Source organism: Sander vitreus, chromosome 8 (assembly GCF_031162955.1).
Source record: "Sander vitreus isolate 19-12246 chromosome 8, sanVit1, whole genome shotgun sequence".
Taxonomy (NCBI): Eukaryota; Metazoa; Chordata; class Actinopteri; order Perciformes; family Percidae; genus Sander; species Sander vitreus.
This window is the reverse complement of record NC_135862.1, coordinates 13,441,826-13,466,254: the sequence shown is the minus strand read 5'-3', so window position 1 is coordinate 13,466,254 and position 24,429 is coordinate 13,441,826. Positions and strand designations below refer to the sequence as shown.

The 24,429-nt window shown below is 41.8% G+C and overlaps 1 protein-coding gene across 4 annotated transcripts in view; it reads right to left on the bottom strand.

Annotated features, from left to right (window-relative positions):
* Positions 1-24,429, bottom strand: part of mctp2a (multiple C2 domains, transmembrane 2a) — a 33,033-nt gene that overhangs the window by 2,248 nt on the left and 6,356 nt on the right. For 3 of the 4 annotated variants that reach the window (XM_078256922.1, XM_078256921.1, XM_078256923.1), the window contains exons 5-22: positions 23,792-23,934; positions 23,605-23,681; positions 23,392-23,506; positions 23,269-23,292; positions 20,766-20,942; positions 19,889-20,019; positions 19,596-19,782; positions 19,219-19,312; positions 19,019-19,121; positions 18,810-18,912; positions 18,602-18,703; positions 18,407-18,481; positions 18,007-18,126; positions 8,184-8,303; positions 7,056-7,097; positions 2,339-2,448; positions 2,052-2,161; positions 754-851 (exon numbers count right to left, since the gene is read on the bottom strand). In XM_078256922.1, the coding sequence (XP_078113048.1) occupies positions 754-851; positions 2,052-2,161; positions 2,339-2,448; positions 7,056-7,097; positions 8,184-8,303; positions 18,007-18,126; positions 18,407-18,481; positions 18,602-18,703; positions 18,810-18,912; positions 19,019-19,121; positions 19,219-19,312; positions 19,596-19,782; positions 19,889-20,019; positions 20,766-20,942; positions 23,269-23,292; positions 23,392-23,506; positions 23,605-23,681; positions 23,792-23,934 (1,931 nt within the window). The remainder of the gene's footprint in view (positions 1-753; positions 852-2,051; positions 2,162-2,338; positions 2,449-7,055; positions 7,098-8,183; positions 8,304-18,006; positions 18,127-18,406; positions 18,482-18,601; positions 18,704-18,809; positions 18,913-19,018; positions 19,122-19,218; positions 19,313-19,595; positions 19,783-19,888; positions 20,020-20,765; positions 20,943-23,268; positions 23,293-23,391; positions 23,507-23,604; positions 23,682-23,791; positions 23,935-24,429) is intronic. The other variant, XM_078256924.1, reaches the window with a different exon arrangement.

Sequence of the window (24,429 nt, the reverse complement as noted above, 5' to 3'; positions counted from 1 at the left end):
TCAAACAACACAGGCTACCTCCAACATCACAGAGAAGTCAGCAATGGCTTGCTGCAGGAGGACATGAAGGGTGCAGCAGAGAAACAGACTGGGGTGAGAGTGTCTTCCCAGATCCAGACTGTCAGGATTTCTCGCTGAATTCAGTCTGGCGAGTAACCTGGGAGATGAAGGCACTGTGTGACACTTCATTTCCTGGCCGAGCAAAATTCTCAGTCAGAGAACGGCGAGCACCCAGTACCACTTACAACACCCTGACAGCTCTCCTCAGCTCTGTGATGTAAATGCAAATGACATATCAGCCATGGCTAATATGTAATCACATATGGCACCCAGCAAGACGACTGGGGCTCACGACTACATTAATTGACTCTACCACCCTGAAGTGACTGAGGCCACATCAGAGTTTCTGTGCTGACACAACAGCCAGAGACGTCAGGAGCCCTCCGCCGGCCCTCGGCCAATCACCAACTTAAATGTCACAGCGATTCAATCAGACAGACAAAATTGCTAATAATGGACGGGGCTGCAGCAATAGGGCTGAGGACGGATCTGAGCATCTCCTCACTCAGGCGACTACATGGAGCTGCACTGAGGAATAATTGGGCCAGGGCTGCTTTAGAGGCGTGAGTCCATTAATAATCAAACAAAGCCAGAGGATATATTTCTGCAACACTTGGGAATTCTGGTACAGCAAATAATGCAGACATCTTCAGGGAATTCCTTCCCTATCTGTATGTAAAATTGGACCCTTACCTTTTGAACATCAGAAGGCACCCTCTTGAGGAAATCCAGTGTTTCATTATTGTCAATAGTATATGGGTTGCGCAGCTTCTTGGTAAATTTGTTAACGCCTGTGAAAACAAGAACACATTAATACCAACCAGCATATTTTACAGTGTCAATAATAATAATAAGAAGAAGAAGAATAAGAAAGAGTTGTGTAACCCTATCTATGTACTGTACAGTATAGAGTTCCCACCGGTGTATCAGTAAATGCATTATATGATGCAGTTTCAATTGATCCCTTTCAGCCAAACTGAATTCAAGCCAGACCAATATAATGGAGACAAGTATGAATAAAGTGATACTGAATCAATTATAGCAGATGAATAATGATAATGAATAATGAAAAAGGCACCCATTTATGACAACTTGTCCTCACTTTTGTTTGCTTCAATCAGATTATTTCTAGCACATCTATATTTACTTTGCACATGGCTGCTTACCACAGAGAAGAAAACATTTATCTCTGGGGTCATGTAATGGGACCATTATATTCACAGCTTGGTACTGCCTGTACCTAAACATGCAGACAAAGAACCTAAGGACTTAAATATGTGCAAGCAACTTGAAAGGCTTGCCTTGCAACCACAGAGATGGGGGTTAACTGGGGATGCAGAGGAGTGTCTTAGACTGTGTGTTTTGTTTGATATGATGGTTTTTTGGTATTGATTGTGTTGAAGGCAGTATGGAAGTACAGTGGTTGTGGGCTTACAGCTGGAGGAGGAGAGCCTGCTAAGGGCAGCATATCTCCCTGACCACTAAGATGACTGTCTATTCTGTATGACTACAGCAGATAATGAGAGGCTAGACCAGGAGCCTACAGACTGCCCAAGGACATCATGTATTATATACAGCTTGCTACTCTACCTCTGCTTTGTTTTCACACAAACCTTAGGCCTCGCCTCTGCTAGGCTCTGCTACATCAGCCCACACTGAGCAGAGAAAACCTCTGCAGCTGTCTGATCTCTGTGCATCTGCAGAGGTGTAGGCACGGCAGAGTTCTCAAATTACTGTACTTCATTAAATTGTGGATTTGCAGTTCGGAAGATTGAATAACAGTTGTGTTTTGCAACAGTGTTTTGGGCGCTGATCTTTTTTTATACAATTTGTCAGAATGTTTTGGTCACAGTAATGAAGGATCTAACAAGAAACAGGTAGTGGGAGTTTGTCAGCTTTAGATATTTGTCCAATACACTTTTAGGTATGCACAAATATTTTTTTCTTTTATTTACTGTACTATTTTACGAATGAATAGATATAGAACTTACCCCATATCAGCACAATATATCGTGGTGGGATAAAATATAATAGCGCTGTTGCCACAAACAGCACCACGCAGGCCAGGCACGACATGAATGGGACAGACCAGTTGAATATGCTATAAAAGAATAATTTTGTCAGATTACTGTGAAGTTCTATAAAAATATATATATATATATATATATATATATATATATATATATATATATATATATATATATATATATATGACCTACTACTACTAAAACATTAGGATATTTTGTGGGATAGATATATAGATAAATGTTCAAATTACTTCTTGATTCGCTCTCCAATGTTTGCGATTTCCTCCAAAACGTTCTGGACAGCCAGCACTACTTCCTGCACCATGTGTATCTTATCCATCAAACCCTTTTTCCCGGATTCCTAACAAAAAATAAAAAATGCACAAACACTGATGAGGTACACTGTAAGTCAATTGTTGGGCAGTGTAGACAAAGAGCAGTTTATCTCTGCTGTGCTATTATGTGTGGTTTATCTATTGAATGGCCCATAATGAGCAAACACTGTACATCTTCAGACTATGCTTTTGAAGATGAGACAGACTCAGTGCTCAGAGGCTGTTATGTGGATGGCTGAGAGATTTCAGCTTTTGTCCGCCACACACAATAGAGCTGTTGCACAAGTGCAGCACAATCAAGACTCTCAAGATAGATGAAAAGTACACAAAATGGCCATCCGCAATCAGGCAGACTAGACAACCTAGACAAGGAGTGCAAGGGCCTCACAACGCAGGAGAGATTTCTTTCCAGCAGCCTGCACAAGTTTGAACATGTTTTTACAAATCTGTAAGGCCAGGCTTTCTAACCTTTCCTTACACTTTCTTTGTATGAGAAAAACACTTCACCCTGCTTAGAACACCAGTTGGATGTGTTCACTCTTTCACTCGTATGATTCTTGTCACAACTAACACTGTATTATTATTTCATTTTCAATGCACTGATGACGGGGTCTTGCAAAGCAATACGTCAACACGTGAGGGGGTTGGAGGCTCTCAAAATGAAATACAGTAAATGCAATCACATCAAGGATGGAAATAACAATGAGTGTGAAGCCTTCCAGAGGCAGAGGAGTGACTAGAGATAACACAAGTTACACAAGCTAAAGAGGGATGAGAAGCCTCACATCAAAAGGAGGAAATAATGACAGGAATGATGACAGAGGGCAGGAGAGGAAGAGTGAGAGGGAGAAGGGGAGTAAGAGTGTTGGGGGAGGGTGCTCTGATGGACCCTAGCAGGAGGCTTGGGGATGTCTATATGTTTATGTTACAAGTCAGCCGAAGCCGCAGCCTGTGTGCATTGACAGGGTCCAGACAAAATGCCTTTATCAGCGCTTCATGAGGCAGCCCCTGGGAACACACTGTCTGCCAGCACACAGAGACTCCCCACTGTCAGGCCCACTCTTCTCCACGAAAGGCGCAGGAAGAGAGCAATTCCCACACTAGCAGAGCCTCCCCCACTGGGCTCTGGACTGGACAGACACTGGAGGCTCAGCACTGTCCAAAAAAGGGAAAACTATCACAAATATGCTTTCTTTGAGATAACCATCTCATGGTCTCATCATGGGGAAAGAGGACTATCTGTGTTCATGCATCATCTTACTCCACTCTACTGCATTGGGGAGAGGCGAGCAAACCTTCATGTGTGTCCTGTCCTTTACTCCACATCAGGTGTTAATTGAGCTCTTTATCCTAAGTTTATTTTGAACGCGGTGAACACTGTTATAGTCTGCTAAAAGCCACTACAACCTGTGAGCTTCTGATGGAAGCGTAAAGCCATGCATGCATAAGAAATGATAGCTCACACCATATGGAGCCTCATCAGATTGGCTCAATTACATGATTTAGAATTTAAATCTAATAAGAGCTATGAAACATTATTTAACTGCACTGGATAAACATTCAAGGTACATTTAGCCAGAAATACAGCTCCGGCAAAAAGGAAAATAAACCATAATGGCTTTCATTTCTAACAGGAAAAACAGACAAATAGATGTACTCTTTAGTGTGGATCGAGAGGCAGAGCTCTCATGATTATCATTATTCATGTGCTTTAAGATTCTTGAAATCCTTCATCTCCTTAGCGACCAAAACTGAAGTCCTTCCTATGTTAATCATTTGATGATATTCTTTATCTTTGTTCATTTCTCTTTCGGCATGTACATGAGTGCAGAGAAAACAAAAATAAATAAAAGATCTCTAACTGAAATGGAAGAGGATGGGTAAACTGGGGATGGACTAAATGAATCCTAAATGTCTACTGATTAGAAAACCTGTGTGAAATCATATTCTCATTTCAGATAAAATTGTAAAAGCTTCCTTTTAAGGTGCGTTAATGGAGAACCAATTTGATCTCCTGCACAAAGGTAAACATACTCTCACAGACATGTGGGGTGTTATCAAAGGCTGGAAAAAGCTCATTTAGCATCATTCTAATTAGAATAAACGGTGCCAAATTTGAATTCTCAGACATGCATCTAAATGAAAAACACCTGTGTTCCAGGCAAATTATCTCACATGGAGCTACAATAAACCCCCAAAAAACATTGCTGGGATAAAACACAAAAAAAGCTTTGATAGGCTTTAATTTGGTGGTGTGTCTACACGGGTAGTCTGTCTGACTGGTGTGCTCAAGGAGACCCAGCGGTGACTGTGGACTATCGGGTGAGAGATGGAGTAAACCCCCCCCCCCAGCCCAGTCTAGCACCCCCACAACCAGCCCCTCACCCTCCCCCCATCTCCCCTGGGCTAGGCTCTGGGAACAAGTCAACCCCAGACCAGCGCTGCCAGCCAGGGGGCAATGAAAGGGCTGTTTCATCCTCCCTTTTCATTTCTATTGGAGATCTATGGACTTGTTTTGCCTCTCTGTTTCTTTATGTTATGATTAAATATTGTCTATCTGCACAATTGATACCTAAGGCCAAAGGGAAGTCACTTTGCCCACACATAATTTGTAAGCTGTCCCTTTCCCTGAGGACAGATTTGTTCACAGGCAGAGAATCTGTTCTGTATTATCCTGCTGTAACACTGCCTTGCCTTTCGTCTCTCTTTAACGTCATGCCTTCACATTCTTGTTGCTCTGTCTGAGGTTTAAATATTTCCTTCCTCAAGGGGGAAAAGGGGGGATAAAAACATATTTGAGTGGTAATCATAACCTTCTCAGAGGGAAAAGCCTTTATTCACATGTTGGAGGAAAGACTAGGGGAAAAAAAGCAAAGGCTTTGAAGTCATCAAATTTAACACTGATCACTCTTTAACCCCAAATATTTCTAAAGACGACTTTGATAGGAGGTGTAAAGCTACACTGCTTGATCTAACTGCATATCACATTCAAGTGACAGCAAGACCATAACAAGACTTTCAAAAAAGGCACTTTAAATTAAAGCTGACAGCTTAAAACAAACATGGGTGACTTAATTAGTAAATGAAAGGAGATATTTAATTTCCTCTGAGTGTGAAAGGGCTAAGGGAGGCTCTTGGAAAACCTTTAAACAAGCTTTAAGAGTTCGGAAACACACACAGCATATTGAGAGAATCTTAAACCTTTCTAAAATCACTGCCATATCCTAAACTAAAAAAGTAAACATACTTTATTATATATTGAGGTGTCAAGGTAAAGACACATGTAATAATCATTCTATATAGCAATGGCTTTACATTCAGTGCATAAAGGCAATCCTGCTCAATTCAATATTCATAAATACACAGAATTTTCAGTGTCTGTTTGTTTAAGCACCAGTTTGCCTGTTTCTAGCAATGATAGCAAGTGCAGCTTCCCACTTTGTGTGTGCAGACATATCATGCAAGTTTCATCTGTGATTTAGCCCATCCTTTCAGACAGGATTTGGTGGATGTGCCTGTGTTTTTTAAAGAAGCTGGCTTTTTTTTCATAGCCCCAGGTCATCACAACAGAATATATTGAGCGCATTATGGATATGAATCCTGGGCCTAGACACGCAGCACAAGGGTCATTGCTTGAAGGCTTTGCGTTATTTCCACACTTCATTGCCATAAAGCAATAATACACATCCCTGTTAACTATTCCTTCTTTACAGAAAACAGCAGGATGAGTGTAATTGAATATTATGTGCTGTGGGGAAGTATACTTTTCAGGCTACTTAAAGATTTCCTGTTGTTATGTTTTTCAAGAGACACAAGAGCGATACATTAATAAACATTATCCTTTATGATTTCTCAAAAATAAACAAGTGAAAATGACTGATAATAACCTTTTGGGGCAAAGTATAAGATTACTGCTGTGTTATTCTACTTTGTTCATTTGTTCTGGTAGTAAAAGGTCATTCTCAACACAACTATCCCATTTAGAAAATGATGATACAAAACAAAAATCTACAGATTTTATCTCCAAACAGCTGGGCAAAATCTGTGCAAAATCTAACTGACAGTGCTGTTTAAATTTGTTTTATATATTTTCAAGGGGCTGCAGTTCCTCGGCGGAGTGACACTGAATACTCAGAGGAACAGAATAGAGATCTACATGCTACAACGTTTTCATAGATGTTGCCCTCATTTGGGATGCATGAAAATATTTTCTATTCTTAGTTAGAAAAGAGCTTCTGAGAATCAACTATCAATGTGACTATGCTAAAATACAGACTAGAACCTGTATGGCTCTTTGGTAAAATATTTTCTATTTTCTAAGAAGCAAATGTTCATTTGTATAAGAATAAGAGCTATTTGCCGAACCAGGAATTTGTACCCACCAAAGGCAATGCAAACATTGTTATGAGGTTTGATTTAACCTTGGATATTCAGAAAGACATATTAGCAGGGTTTACCCTTCTGATAAGTTCAAAAATGATTTTTACACATAACACTGAGTAATGTCAGGATGAAAAACAGTCGGTGTTTATGGTAACCTAAAAAGATTTATGTTTATAGTGAAAACTGAGTGCTAACATTCCACCAAAACATATTATCCCTTATATTGTTAGAAAGAGACAAGATAAAATACCTTCTCGTCTTCCTCTTCGTCGTCACCCATGCTCATGTTCACCTAAGAGAAAATAAAGGGTAGAGGGTGATTTCAAACGAACGGGACATGTGGGCACTGGAGCATTTTTAACAAACACCTAGTAATGAAATTTTCTTTGAGTACATTCACCCCTATTGGGAGAGGCTTGTTTCCATAGAGACTGCATCACAGGGGTGACCTCACACAAAAGGAGAGGTGAAAGAGGCCCTTCCTCACAGAAACACTGTCACACCAAAGCAATCTCATTTCTCCACAACATAAGCACACAGAAAAACAGAAAGAGGGGGAAAAAAAAACAAAAAAACATTTAATTTGGATGCTGTTGCCTAGATCACTTTATATCAAGTCATCCCTGACCCCAATGTGGTGCACACTGTGACATTGCCTGGGAACAGAGCTGTGTCATTGCCGGCCAGAGGGTCACAGAGGGGTGGCAGTGTCTCAACACTGGATATGAGGGTGAGCCTGGGCTTTAACATTGCCCAGGGACGGCATCTTTGCCAGCAGCCATAAACACAATCACCGGAGTGGGGATGTTGCTTTGGGGAGGGTGTGTGTGAGTAGGCCAGGCCCCTGGCTGGCCGGTGTGAAGGCTTACAACACAGTGAAATTGGAGGGCAGTCAGAAGTGTGAACAGCATTAACCTTCACAGACATGTGTAGGGCAAACATAATTTCCATAACAGTAGATAGAGAGGAAATAGTAGTATGTTTTGGAGAGAACCACAGTCCGGCATTTACAGATGTGATGAGACTAAATCAACGATGAGACAAAATCAACAGACTATAGGCTACACATACATTTGCAGTGATTTGATTTTAGTGGCTTCTTACTGCTTGGTGTTTTATTGGACCTCTGGAGAAAATGTAGAAACTAGTTTAACCAGCTATAAAACATGTGGAATGCTCCTACAACTGGCTTACTGTGAGGTGCATTTTATACACCAGCTCCTATATTATAAAGTGTACATGCAAGTGTAAGAGTTGTTAATTGAGATTACTGTAAAACTGCAATTTGCCCAATGTGTGCCAAAAAGATGCAGCATGCATCTACAGATGTGTATGGATGAATACTAAAGTGTTCACAGTCCTCGTCAGTGTCACTCACCAGGTCCAGGTTTGGGCTGACCTTCCCCCCAGTGAGCTGGAAGTACTGCCAGCCAAGGAGCAGAAGCAGGAAGAGGGGCAGCATGAAGAGCTCCCAGTGCCACACCGTCACAAGGAAGATCTGAGAAGACAGGACATGACAATATAACGCAAAGCCCATCACACCATAGCAGGGACCCAGCTTTCAAATCTCAGCAAGCCTGTTCCCAAAACAAAATATATAATGGATTTAACCACATTCTAAATCTCACGAAAAGCACTACAGACTGTAAAGCCTCTGAGATTTACAGCCGATGGCAAGAGATTTTACTCTTAGTGGTTTGAAAGTAACAGACATTCAGGGACAACTTTTAATATCTTGAAATCCTATTTAAATACACCAATAACACTGCGCTGGCAGAGGGCCTTACTGCATAACAGAAAGTATGACATGGCTAGGCATGGTATGCTGTCTTTTAACTAGCACATCAAATCCGCTTATATTCGGAGGCAGCGAAGCTCTCTGACGAGGCGCATATGGCAACTGGAGAAGCATTTGCAACATTTACCCCCTCCGTGGCGGTGATACTGAGAAAAGCCAAGACCCCTAGCAGAAATAAGATGGATCACACTGAATGAGTAATCCCTCATAATTCTGTAAAGAAGTGGTGCTAAGCACGTTGCACAACACCCACTGCATTTCACAGCAGAGCACTAATTGGACGGCTGCATTTAAACCCATTTAGTGACAGCCTAATGAGTCTGTCTCCAGCTGAAATTATCAGGAATGTGTGAGGAGGATCACACCAACCGGTTGACAGGGATGAAATAAAAATGTCTCCCACAGCAAGTTGAATCTTGAAATCTATTATAGTGTGATTATGTGCCAATGTATCCAACATATGGTCCACTTCTATTTACCACCGACATCTTTAACAATGTAAATTTTTCCTCATTCTTTGTATATTTTTTCTATAATTAATGCATCCTTTTCCAACAGTTACTTTGATCTGACTTCCTTAACAATTTTTTTTTTTACAAAGTTTATTTCAAAACGTTAAGTATAACTGCGAAGCTGGACCCACACGATGGTGGCACTGTGCAGTCTGACTCAAAGAGCTGGAGGCTGCTTAGACTATGAACAATATGTTCGAATTAAGCCTGAGACAGGACGTGAACCACTGGGGCCTTCAGGCCTCAATAGCAGGCCTGTAAACAGCAGACTGCTCCTGTCATAGCAACCATACAGAGCCCGTGTATGTTGCTCTGGGGGCCAGTCTACCTACTGCCACACCAGGCCTAGGTTCAAACGGCCACCAGGGAAATTGTGAACCATGAGTAAAGCAGACAACACTGTGGCCAAACTGCCCTAGGCTTTACCACTGTACTGCTTATTATCCCTCAATACAACCTGGGAGATAGGTGAGGCAAAGCGTCATGCAGAAACACAGCTGGATGACCAAGGTATAAAGAAACAAACAATATTTAATTGTTATTTTTTGTAAGAGCTCATTTGACATCTACAGCAACAAACTGGAGCTGGTGGGGGATTAAAAAAAAGGTAAACAATGAATATGCATGATGTGCAGAGGTAGCTGCAGTACATCTTCTCTCTGTTATGAATAACCTAAGTCATGTGTTGTCACCTCAGTTCCCATGAGGCAATTCTAAAGCGAAGCTACCCTCACCCCAGAGGAATTCAGCTGGCTGGCAGACAGGTAGCTTGTCATATTCCCAGTATTCTCATAAAAAAGGAAAAAGAAAAGGGGGGGGAATGTGCCTGAAAACTGACATGAGCCCAGCAGGAATGTTGAACCTCCTTGCCCTCCCTGCAAAAGCTGCTACATTAACCACTAAAGTCTAATTGCTTGGTCTCTGTCTTCCTGTGCAAGTCAACAGAGGGAGCCAATTCATTTCCGCCCAGGGAGCCGGCAGAGAGAATCTGTCACAGGTATTCATAATCGCCCACTAATGCAAATTTCTGCTCACCGTGTTCTGGCTCAGTGGACAAGATAAAAGCCTACTGAAATACAATGCCTTGTGTCTAAACTGAATGCTTAAATGAGGGTATAAACCAAAACTGTCAGGAATATCTTCTCAATTCCTCCCTCATGGTATGTCAGCCCATGTGTTCAGGATTTACATGCTTTTTTAACACTAATAAAAACGATCCAGAGAAACATCTGGGAAAAGCTCTCGGATTCCTTTACTCAGGTGCACAGATTGAGACTTTGCCGTCAGACATCCCACAGTAATGAGCAGAGGCAGGACTAAACCTTCCCCTTGTCTCCCCACATTCTCCAGAGTTTCTGTGAAATGGAGACAGAACTAATTCCCCACTAAGTGGTTTATGTTTTATTAGCAAGCAGCTGAGTGATTAAAGGACATGTTGGATAAAGTGCAACACGCAAGTGTAAATTTCTATAAAAAATAATACACATTTTAATTGCCATCAAAGAGGCTCCATTTCAGTCTTAAGGGCCTGACTGCGTATTTTTTCACCTGTCAACAAGTAAAACCTTGAACTTTTTAAACACGACAATGCTAATAATATGTTGCACGAGTGGTAAAACAGTCATTTATTTAACTAAAAAGGCCATAAAGCAACAAACAAAAGCAAGGGAGGTAATAATTAATGATATACCTGAGCATTTAGGTTCACACACAGCAGAACTGGATAACAAACGACTTGTAATTGAAGTGTTGGTATGTATGTCTGGGAGGAGTGTCTCTAATGTAGGAAACTTCCCTTGACAAACACCATTTAGCTGAAAAATGTGTGTATGATTATGCACAGGGTGCCAAGGGAGAAAAAAAGAATGAATTAATAAAATTATTAGCACACGGTGGAGTAGATGATGGAGATGCACTCTCCTTAGCCACCTGTAAGCGCTTGGAGAAGGGGGCAACCCCGGGCAGAGCAATTCTGCCAGCAGGGTTAAGAACGGCCTGACAGATTTGTTTTATAGTGCCATTAATATGATTCCACTAAATGCATTCTGCGCCTTCTCATGCAGATCCCCTGGCCAGCAGAATCCAGTACCTAATAATAAAGCACTCAGCGATTAAAAGTGTGAATAAAATAACTTAAAGCTGAGCAAGCATGGCAACTCCCACCACCCACACTCTCCCAGGAGAGGAAGAAGGGATCGTAGCAGGAACAAAGGGACAAAGACACCCTCTATAAGAGTTTCTACCATCCTGTAAATTGATTAACAGAGAAGGGGGTTGCAGTCTACCAACCCAAACTACTGACTGGCAGACGTACTATCAGACTGCAAGGGTGCCAAATGCTTTCCTTATACACTATGGCAGATAACAGGCTATAAATATAGGCGTCACATCAGTATAACACACATAATACTGTTAATTGGAGTAATGTCAGAGCACATGGGGCCATACAATATCATTACTGTTGCTGTAAAAAAACAGCTAACTAAAAACACCTTTTTTTTTAACGTGGTACGTTTCAAAAATACCCTTATTTTTAAGACTATGTACCATCATCCAAAAGCACGGAAGATTTCATCTTGGCTGTATCTTCCCTACTCTCTTCAGTTGCACTCCACTTGGAAAGCTAAACAAAGCGAGGATAGCGGCAGCCAGCGTTATGAGAGTCAGTCATGGGGGCTGTGGATGGATGCCAGATTACGTGAACATATACTGAAAGAGCTTAACAGAACTGACAACAGGCTGCAGGGTTTGTGCATGTATGTGTATGGTTGTCCCTGTGTATGTGTGTTTTTTGTGTGTGTGTGTGTGTGTGTGTGTGTAATGGACAGAAAAAGGCCAGTCTGTACATGTGACTATGTGCAAAAATGGAATATAGAAATACCAAGAAAATAAATCATTATTATTATTATTATTATTTAAAAAAACAAACAAATAGGAAACCTGGAATAGTCTTTACTTTGATAGAGAGGTTCATTTTCTGGGTGAAATCAAGGGCAGTAAAATTAATCTACATTACTTTCTCAATTAAAATATTATTTTATTAAAAAAGAGATTAATAATGAATCACGGCACAAGTAGCAGCTCAGCTCACGCAGGTCTCTCTTTTTTTTTTCAGCCCGGCTAAAACAGAGTCTGGCTGAGGGCTTATGTTTGGGACAGGAGCGGCAGGCTTTAAAGTAGCTGTAAACGCAGAGCAATGAGACATGTAATTTGTGTTGAGCTTGGGCCAGTGTGGGGACAGGCTTTCAGGGGGTGTCGGAGGCAGAGGAAGCACAGATAAGATTTCTCTTCGGGGCAGGTAGAGCGTGTGGGCAGCCATGGTGCTTTGAGGTAACGCTGAATAAATATTTCACATAAGCTCAGCTCAAGTCTTATCAACTGGGGAGAGGGAGAGAGAGACAGAGACAGAGGAAGAGGGGAGGGGGGGGGGGAGAGAGAGGCTACATATGAGTGAGAGCAATAAAATGTGGAATCTCATGTCCCTCTTCAGCGGGATGAAATCAGCTCCAACAGTTCTGGAGTGTGAAGCAATTCACAATTCAATTTTTAAATCTAATAGAGTGTAGTAACATTGATATTTACTGTATTTGTGTTACTTAAGTTAAGTGGTTAATTTTACCACTTTGTTTACAATTATTACTATTACTACTACTATTACTAATATTTTGCTCTACAAAAGCTTAGTTAAAAAAAGTAACAAGCGTGCACATTTTAGTAATAAAGCCATAGCTAAATATAAGCAGAAACAATTACATTCTTTGGGTAAGTTCAAAACTAAAAATAAATCTTTAAAATTGGTGATAGCAGCTCTTATCAAAGCATTGAGGAAGAGCAGCCGTGCAAGGCAAAGCATTATCATTTGCTCACAGGGCCAGCTCTGGCCGTTGTCCCCCCGCCTGTCTGACACATGCCAGGGCTCGAGTAGCGCCAGTACGAGGCTGGAGCAGGGCAGTCAGCGGGGGCCCCGTGGTGCCTGTCAGTGGTGGCTACACTGACCCTGCACTCCGGCACTGGCCACTAGTGTTTAATCTGTGTCGGGAGCGTTAACACTGAGCGACCTCCTGGGTGACAGATCTGCCATGCGAGCCTTTTCCCCTGAGGAGGTGGGGAGGGAGTGGCATGGATTCTCTCTCCCTGTCAGCTCAGCTCACACGCACGTTAACGCGCCGGGGCCAAGACCGGCCCCGGAACAGCCACGCACAGGGGCCGGGAGGTCGCGTCTCTGCCTGGGGAAAAGTGTCCTCTGTGACTCGAAAGGTGGCGAGTATGTTAAAGGCAGTCATTATGATATGGCACGCACAATGGGGTTAAACACAAAGCACACATGAAAACACACACAATATAAAACGACCAAGTATGACAGATGAAGCTCTACATGTTTAGTCAGTGCAGTCAGCTATAATTAATCTGAGGACACTTTTTAACTTAAAAATGACTTATTACTAAATTATAAATTGAATCAAATTTCTTCTCAGGACTAAAATGTATGTCCTAAAATATATAAAAGTAGGAACAATTTCAAAGATCTAATGAAGTGAATATAAGCAAAGAAAGATTATTGATCCCACTAATAAGGGGACATGTTTCAAGGTTACACACTGCATTCAGCCATCCTCCAGATCTATCAACTGACACATTCAGGGCAGCTAAATAATAATACTGTGTTAAATCAGGAGACACTACTGAGCAGTTTGCAAGTAGTCATAGCCTATCATTTAATAATTAATAGATCTCAGGCTCAAAACCATGAATACACAAATTGCCATCACTGTCATCTTTTTTCTCTCCTACTAGACACATTCCCACTACACAGTCTGTGAGAACTCCCTCAGCCATGGAGATGGAGAGTGTAACCCCCATGAGACTGAAGAAACCCACTCCTATAAGGCCTACAACTTTTTCAAATAGAGAATAAAACAGATGCAGAACAGAAACAAGGAGACAATTCACAGGCGTGCACAGTCCTCTCGCTGTTCTCACAAAAGCTCGGCCACACTGCAATGCAGTAAACCACAAATAGGCAGATCCAAGACTCACAAAGCATCTCATTTTCAGGGACAGTGTTAACAAGACCAATTATGACAACTCTGATTATGGCTTTGATCTCGGCAGGACTGGTGTTCTTGTTAATGGCCCCGACTGCTGTGGCTCTACACAGCTGGTCTCCCGAGACCTCTGGAGCCAGATCTGACCCTGCCCTGCTCTCATCTGGGGAGACGATGATTCTATCAGCCCCCCAAAAAAGTGCCCATTGCAGCTGCCAAGTGTGTTTACAGCTGCATGGCATCAAACATTCATCAAATGCCATCTTTACAGTGTGTGATGTGTGGCAATCAGCATTTCACAGGCTGTCAAATGATGTCTAAAGCGGTTGCTACCTGGCAGTTACAAAAAGAAAACGGTTCAAATACTCACATAAGGTATACAGGTTTCTTTCTAGTCTAACTCCTGACAGATGAGGTAGCTCATGTGTTAAAATATTAATTCTACTTAAATACTTAAAGCGGTCTAATGACAGCAAAGCTCAAAATCAGCTTTCAAGTGTAAATGATCCTTTTTCTTTTTTTAACTTTCATCCATTTCATCTAAATCAAAATTGTTCTCAACTTTAAACTTCTGAAACAGATTAATTTGGCTGGCTAATTAATACATGCTAATTTAGTTATTTTTTTCTTTTCTTTTTTTGTGAAAGAAACTTGTGTTCCTGGGTGTAAAATGCACAGAATGGAGGATTTCACTCCAAGTTGTTCCCACGAATGGGTCCTGTTGGGAAAAGTAACTGATCTCCTAAGTGCCTCCATTTACGTTTCCAGCAGTGCTGTAGCTCCATCTACAGGTCCTATTCTTGTGTGCAGCAAAGAACTCTGGGTGACCCCTCCGCAGTCACTGCTGATGTATAGCACATTCATCTCGCTCAGTCTTAGTGAAAAGCACATCTAAAGGACATTATTTTATGAAGATTTTAGCTGTCACATTTCCTCTCTCTCAGAGAAAGGAGCATGCTGTTGTCAAACTCTTGAAAAGTGCGGATCCTAGGCTCATTACTGTAGCATAAACAAGAAGAGGGAGAAAAAAAATCTAAATTTCTTGTTTGTATTTCCGTTCACTGATGAAAATGTTTATGAGGATTTGCCAAAAGTTTGTTTAAATGTGTGAGAAAGAGTTTTTCTTCTTTTTTTTTACCTAATTAGAGAAATTCTATTTTAAACTGCTACACATTGGTGGCAAATTGAAGGAGACTTCAAACAGTATGGACTCTGCTGATGAGATTGCACAATCAAAACAAGTACCCTCCTGCACTCGCAAACAGTGACAATACTGCAGGTAGTCTCCTTTCCTCAAACAATAACAGCAGCATAAAACCAAATAAACCATCAATCTGTAAATGCAAAAGGTATATGTTCCTGGGTGTATAGCTTTCTGATTGCCACTCAAAGGGAAAAGTTATCTTAATATGAACAAAGAAGACTTCTCCAAAGAAAAACAAAAAAGACAAAAACTCAATAATTTTTTCACATTCCCAGTCACTTAGTTAACGTGAACCAAAGCAGTGATCCCGTACACACAATTTGAATATCTTACACACCACACACCAACATCCACTTCATAATGCATACATGAATCTACATAAACAGGATACAAATGTAGACTGCATGCTGTGTGGAGGTCAGAAAATTGGCCTGTGGGACTGAGTGATATAATGGCTAAGTATTCCTGGTAAAGCACTAGCGAGCATCCCGCAGTCCCAGTAGAAACCACAACAGCGGTAATGCATTACAGGATGTATATGGTGTAAAAGGGTAGACCCGGTCTGCCTGCTTGATAAATAATGTATTGTAATGTATATTAAAGCTCGACCCACCACTGCAGCGTTTCCTACTGGCATACCCTGAGAAGCCCTGCGCTGCCTGCCACTGTGGAAAAGAGCAGACACTAGTGGTATAATTATGCACATCTGAGAGGCAAGCAGAGGCCATCTGTCAATGTCTGAATCAGTTACCTTATTACCACTGCCTAAAGATATAAAGATAGGAGTGGGAGCTGGTTTCATTAAGGCACATGGTGGCATGCTGCTTTAGACAGCTCCAAACACTAACTTAATTGCAAATGATGACTTGGAGGAGGAGGAGGAGTGGCTGTACAGCTACCCTTGGAGTGGGTAGGGGCACTACTGTGGATAGCGGCATGGCACTAGGGGCACTAGGCTTGTAATGACAGTCAGTCAAGACCTAGTTGTTGCCCTCACTAACTGAAGTTCAGAGTTTTTCCGGTTACTATCCATTACATGCAATATTTAATGTGATTTGCATGTTTCACTGTGCTTGTTACTTGTTGAGAATATAATAATCATTGAAAAAAAAGAACGTTTCACTTGTTGAACTCTCAGTCTGCTGATGAGTGGGTGATGAATACACAGTGGCAGATTCACTCTGTTTGGGCAATTCTCGCCATGCACCTTCGACACTACTATTTCAAGCACACCTCGTCGAGGACAAAAGCGTACACTGACTACTCTGTTACTGTCTGCTTTTAAAAATATCAACCAGTGTGCTGATGTTCGTGTCCGAAAAACAGAGCAATTGTTTTAAATAAAAAGGACAAAGCAGCTACAGTCAATGTCACAAGAATTACCATTCTCATTGGCAGGGAGCAGATGACACATGCAGCTGACAAAAATATAATGAACAATGAACAGTAACAATGATGACCCTGATGGAAATAGTAAGTGTGTGAGCCTTTTTCCTTCATTCTAAGATTTCTATTTGTGTGCTGCACTCCTAAACAGCAGGTGGAGTAGAAGTGGAAATTAACTATTAGAGTGTGCCACCACACACTTCCATCGCCTGAGGAGGATCTAATTATAGGTGGAAGAAGATGGCCCCATCCCGCTGACCTGTCACCTGTCAGCCTGCCTATCCGCCTGCTCTCCTGCCCATATCCCTACTTCCAAGTCTCTCGCTATCTGCCTTCGTAGACCGCACTCTTACCCAACTGTCTTCCTCTTTCTGTGCTCCAACTTTCTTTCCCAGATAGTAACCTCCCTCCCACTCTATCCTTATACAATCGCCTGCATTGTTCTCTGTCTTCCTGTCTGTGTGTCCGCCTGCCTGTCTGTGTGCCTTGCTGTTCTAAAGGCTGTGATACATTGAGCCTGGCCATTGCCTGGGGGGATTTGCACCTTAGGATCAGTGAGAAGGGCTTACAGAATACACCAGGTATGAATTGCATGTCATTCTGAGACAGAGCAGAGAGAAGAAAGGCGGTGAAAAAGAGACTTCTTCACACACCCTGTCTGTGACCGCTTCCTCACCCTGACACAACGCTGGCAGGGCTTTCATGGCAAGTGTACACTCTTAATCATGACATTACATGTGCTGTACTGAGGGGGATTCACAGGGTGATTTAAGATTATTTAAGCTTAGGACCTTAGATCACATACCCTCATTAAAAACAGCTAAACAGAGACATTTAAACAAGGTTCAAATCTTGGAGGCAGACTGTCACTCCTCCACCCAAGGAAGCTGAGACTGTGATCCTCCTTACACCGTCCCCCGGGCTAGGAGGCTTTGCTAAGAAGTCAGACGTACAAACGCCCAAAACCCACCCCTTCAAATATACTCTAATGTCATCAGAACTGAAGGAAAGCCAAGTGGGGTTTGATTTAAAGGATAAAGCACATCCATCACATACGCATGGGATAAAAACAGAAGGCAGCCATTGTGTTTCATGGGAAAAAGACTAGCGGGAGAGAAAATGACTAAACCAAAGATTCTCCCCAACATCTAATTCAAATAAAGTGAAAGAGTTAAAACTGGGCTGCAGTGAAATGGGACAAAACTTGTTTGCCCTGAGGCTTAAAGAGAGTTCATTAACGTGAGGCAATGACTTACCAGAAAGGCTATTAGACTCCGTTGCGTGCTCTCCCACTGAAAACAGCTTTTAATGTACTGTAACGTGTACAGAACTGCTGTGCTGATTTTTCGAACCCGATAAATATTCCGGGCAAGAACCTAATAGAAAATAATTGGAACAAAACACCGGTTAGTATCATTTGATGCTGGACATAATGTTTATGACTTTGCAATGCGGTTCAATCAGCTTTATAATCCCTTGTTTGCTACTTGTGAAGTTAGATGTTTGAAGCCAATTAAATAAATTAGTTTGACTATGTCCAATCCACACTGCGAACCTTGTGTAGCTTTGTTGCGGCTACTATATTATTGGGATGTGAGGGGAACATACTGGCAAGTCTTTTTATTCCATCTGCTAAAAACATCAATAGCAATTAACCTTTTTGGAGAACTTCACGTTTTCCTCCATTAATGTTGTCTCTTTCGGTTGAAAGGTTCTGATTCCAGCTCTGACCTGGGACACAAAAAGAACAAAATAAACACTGCAGTTTAACTACTTTTTTACTTCCCTCTATATGATATGGATCATTATCACATTTTGAACAGGCTTGAACATGTTTAGTTTGATCCTTACTTTGTTATAGATAACCTCCAGCACGAGTGTGATGGTTCCTTTTGATGTACCTCCCAAGTCTTCTTTCTTCAAGAACAAACATATCTCCTGCCCATTCTGAACCTTTAAGAATTAAAAAATATAGATTTTGTATATCAGATATTAATATGTAAGACACGCTAAATCCTGTCACAGTAGTAATGTAGTTGCTGATCATACACAAACTTACAGTAAGTAATGGAATTGCTAATTTCCCCAAAAAGTTTGGGGCTTTGTCTCCATTTTCATCAAGGACAGTTAACTCTATCACATCATGAATGTCCTTTATTGGGCTGTAATATAAGAGTTAAGAAACATGTTATTCACATAAAAATATACAACAATACACAACAGAATAAGACAGATGTCCTGTTTTTTTTCCCCAGCTGTCTTACTTACAACGTAAAGGCTTTGTTCCAATCCGGATTGAGGGTCTTGTAGATTGTGTGAGTTTGAAGTTTGCTGTTACCGAGCTCAACAACACAGAAAGGGTTGCTTTTTCCTACAAATGATAGACATGTTATTATTTAATGTAAATGAAGAAAAAGCCATGACCATGAGGATAGAAAACAGAGAAGTAAATTGTTGTTATGGATTACCATTGAGGTCTGTGGCAGGAAGATCATTTGCCTTTACAACTTTGACCTGAAGTAAGCCAACCTCCCCCACACACTTGTGTGAGTTCTTTAAGCTCTGAAAAAAAATTAAAAACATCTTATTCAAAACACCTTTTCTGAGCATCGTTAATAAATGTAGCACGTGAAATTGGATTCTTAACACCTGGCAAGTAACAGAATTATATTCATGTTATTGAAAATGTGCCCACCAGCACTTGATAAAATCCATACAACATATTTGTATTTCTTACTGAATCAGCTGACATGACTAAACTCTAAATGGCAGCAGGATGTTATACCAATATGTGTGGACTCTCTTTTTAGATAAAAAAAATAATCCATAACAAGAAATAACTTACAAATCTCTCCACTACTGTGTCTCTCTCATCAGGGTTCTCCAAGGCAGCTGTTTCAATGTCAGAGATGGAGACTCCCCAGCAGGGTCTCAGGGTGACCAGAAACACCAGCCTGCCCTTTCCTGGGTCCAGCACATGAGTGTAGAGCTGCCTCTCATTAAGTGGAAGTCTCAATAGGTCAATCTCAAACCTGAGAGAGAAAAGGAAAATAGTTCCATTGAAACACATAAGGCCAACTCATTCTGTGGGGGAGCCAATGTGAACAAAATTAACACTACCCACTAGGAAATACTCACAACCCCCATGATTCCTCACACTTCCTTCCTCTCTTTGAGTACACCTCTACCTGCAGAGGTTCCTGGTTATCTTCAAACTGATTGAAGTCAAACCGCTCTCTCCACTGGGGATTGGCCTGAATGCAAAGGTTCTGAGGGCAGAAAAGACAGATTCAGCACATACAGTAACATGGAAACACACACACACACACACACACACACACACACACACACACACACACACACACACACACACACACACACTTTGACGCAATGTCAGGTATAATGCATTATCAGACTGAGCAGCACCTGCATGACATGGATAAAGTCTTTATTCAGTCCAACCAGAACGAGGCAGGAGAGGAGAAAAAGAGGTGTGTTGTGTGTATGTGCCTCTATTTGTGTGTGCTTGTATGTGTACACCTCAGTAGCCACTCTGGGATTGTAAACACTGACAGCTTCCAATTAGAATCAGCTTTGTCCAACAAACAAACAAGCAGAGAGGAAAGCAGAGAGGTTTACAAAGAAATGACACGACAACACAAGACAAGTGCACCATGGAATCATCAGGGGGGAGGCCAACAAGTACAGGTAGATGAACAGGGCATGCTGGGTATGCAAATGAAGGCAATGAAGCCCAGCACCCGAAGCACAGGGAAAAGTGAGTGGCAGCCTTGCCCAGTCTAATGAGCTGCCTCTGCCATGGCCCAGTGAGCCAAGGTGGAGGTGAGTCACTGACAGGCACCTGCTGTGAGAGAAGCGGGGGAAGTAAGAAATAGGGGCTGGGAAGAAAGACTTGAAGTCTAAAGAGCAGACATTAAAAAGACAGAGTAGCATGAGAAAAGGCAGTGTAGGAGAAGTGGGAAAAGAGAAAGACTTTTAAAAAAGCAAGTCCAACCTTGCTCTTGTACTTCTGATCACCAAGGCGAAAGCGCACGTAAATGTCCCCACGGCCATGCTTTGGCAGGTCCTGTCCCTCCACCAAGGTGATACCAAGCACCCCAGTCCACATCTGGTTCTTCAGCTGATTCCTCTGTGTCTCAGCTGGCTGTGTGGATAGCGCGGCCTGGTTCTGCTGCAGGGCAAAGATACACACAGACAGTGACAGTTTTTATTTTTTTTTAAGGCTCCATGTGTGGAAGCTCTGTGCTCTCCCCGATGTTTTCCTGCTCCTGCCTCAGCCTGGCACCTCATCATGTTCACAGAGTGCGTGAAAGTAGGACAAAGGTCCACACTATACAGCACATCTCTGTTGGAGCACATTAGCACATCTCTGCTGACAGGTAAGCCACACCATGGAGGCTCCTGGAGAGCGAGGAAGAGAGGGACGTCAGCGAGAAGCCAGATGTCCCTGGCTGTGACAGTCCCACTCATCACTGGCTTCCAGACTGAGTGTGGGGAGGCAGGACACTTGGCATACTGCACAAGAGACAGCAGGCAGCAGTGAGTAATGATGCAAACCGCACAGCTCTCTCATCAGCAAATTATGCATACATGCAGTAGGTATGGCCAGCACCAGTTTACTGCATGTTGGCAAATTCATCCAATATTTATTTAACCAGCAAAATAACCAATACATTCTACTTAAGTGAATCGAGGGAACTAACATAGATGTTGTGCATTTGAGGATTATTTAGAAATCAAGGACAAGCAAAGCAAATAATCCACTTCTCCTGCCGTGTCTCACAGAGAGACTGAGAGAGAGAGGCCTTGATATGTTTCCATCTTAGAGTTCCCTTGAGGCCATGCGGTGATAGGCCAGGGCTGTAAAAACAAACAGCAGAGAGGTTGTGTAGGGCTCTCTGTAATTAAAGAGCATGCCCGTAATCTGCTCTAGCCTCTTTGATTGCCCAGCTCCTTCGACTGCCCCAGCGACGCTGTTTCAAACAGCCCCACTACAACTCCCCTGCCACTACGGCCCCTCCTCTTCACTACGGGGTCACAACCCACATTGCCACCCAATCCGGAGGGGATCAAAGCATATCTCAGGGACCTGAATTAACATGGAATACCACAGGCACAGCCCTATAAATATCAGCCCTTTCAAAAGAAGAGGAACAGAGGGAGTGGAGGAGCGATATAAAACAGGCCTCAGCCAAGTCATCCCAAGTGTTTATCTTGGACACATTTCTATCTCAGCGGCCAATAAAACAATTCCACTTAACTGTAAGTGGCCCCTAAAGAGAATCTATTCCTGGTCCTAAAAGGGCTGTGCGATTGCTTCCATATGGTTGGACAGCATGGGGACAAGCTCAGACCCAGGTCCATTTGGCTGGTACCTCAGCGCTGTCCATCCACAGCTGTGATATTACATCCTAACATCTGGGTTATTGCCCGCTATGCCTGGGAATTATCAGCATTGCAGATCTTAGGCATCCCACACTGGCAACATGCCTCGAACAGCAGAGCCCCTCTCCCACTTCTCCCATACACCCCCCTCCTGTTTGAAACACTATCACACAGCAGAGTTTTACTTAGGCACTTGCCATTCCCTGTCTCTGTGGTGGTAACACAGAGGGAGAAAACGATGTTCTGGAAGAGGGGGAGTGAAGCTGTAAGAGCTGGGTATTCAGCACTTCCAGGATAGGTGTTAAATGCAATAAGATATTGTACGTTTGTCAAAAATGAAATGGGAAACAAATGGCATTGTTACATTGTTAAATTAGCACTGTGATTTAGGCAGCAGAACATTGTGAAGAGTCCCATCACACATTTCTGTCTCCCTTTGAGTATCTTTAACCATCTGTAACGGATAACCTACAATGTGTATGAAAATTGCTTCATTCCTTTGTCATCTAATTTCAAATTGAGATTGTCTACTGGACCATCAAGAGACTGAACAGTGGCAGATGTAGTGACTACATAGGTGTGAATATAAACCCACTCGCTGCAGTGTGAGTCTCAAACAGCAACCCTCCTATTTCACTCTGAAACTAATTACAGCTGCAATATATTGAAAACCACTTGAGATGAGATGGAACTTTGTTTACTACAAAACCAAAAACTGCTCTATAATATTCATTCAAGGGCTCTTTCACGGCAATGTATTCAGTCAAAATTATTTTGGTTTTGATCAGAATGTAATATTGTACCATACTTTTTTCACAGCAAATGCTACCACTGATAATAATAAGCATTGCAAAACAGGTTCACAATAAAACCACAAAAGAAATAGGCTGTGCTGAAACCAAGGTTACACACAAAAGCCTGAGTCCAGAGCATACACCTCATTCTTTGTTGCACCATAGTACAGTCAGCTACTGCCCCCTAGTGCTTTAGATCAGGGTAACCCTGAGCACTACCATGTACATGACAAAGTTGAACTCAGGATGGCATTGTGGATATTTGGAATTGATTAAGTTACGTTAAAATAGTAAATGTAATGGTATACAAATCCATACCTTATTCTTCCTTGGTCGCCATCTCTATGGAAAGAAAAAAATACATGATAAAAGACAATTCAGGGAAGACTGGGGACAGAGAACTGCATCAACAAATACTTCTTATATCAGAAATATTCTTACAGGGCTTCTTTTGATGGTGGCATCTCTAAACATTAAGCAGACATCAACAAGAATAACTCCCATGTTATCTTCTTTACTTTTTGGATCATCAAGATGCAACTCCATTTCATAGGTTCTGTGTAGATACAGAAAGGGCATGATGAACTGATGACCACTTGGATATCCTTATGATAATCTATTCCCTAAAATATAATATTAAAATGTATCCCTCACTTGTACAATTGAAGATGCTTTAGGGAAATAGTGCTGGAACCCATGAACTCATCAGCGGTCCGATTTTTATCGTAGACCTGCAACAATATTAGAAATATAATTAAGATTATTAATAGAAATCGTGTGCTCTAATACAAGACAACTCTTACATTATAAAATAGTGCACTTCTATTCAAACAACGCCTACCCGAACTTCGACGACATGCTCTCTGTCTCGAAGAGGATGGGAGAAGGACTCATTCCACCGTGGATTCAGGCTTTTATAAACCACTTTGCATTTATAAAACTGTTTTCCTTCAAGTTTGAACTTCACATAAGGATCAATGGTCCCTACAATTAAATACAAGAAAGAGCAAATCAGAAAGATAATGTTACGTGGTAAATACCTTCAAGTGTTAAGTTACATGGTTTACATAGCAATCTATGGTGAAAGTGAGTAATTCCATGCAAACTATGTTTACTTTGTGTGGAACATATTGTCACCTGTAAAAATCTACATTGTGTATGAAAATACACACATGACCACACACACACACACACACACACACACACACACACACACACACACACACACACACACACACACACACACACACCCTTCCCCCATACTGGTTGTGTGAGAGACTGAAATATGTGAGGAGGAGGTGCACCCCACACATAGCAAAAACAGAGGGATGTAGCTGTTTAATTGTGAAAGAGTAGAAACACTCGCCAGCATGAGGCAACCATAAACCAAAATCTAGAAGCAACCAGTGTTAATCTCCCAAGCCTGTTAAGAAAGTCTGTCTGCGAGTGGGGTGGGGGTATGGGACTTCTTTGTTTCTG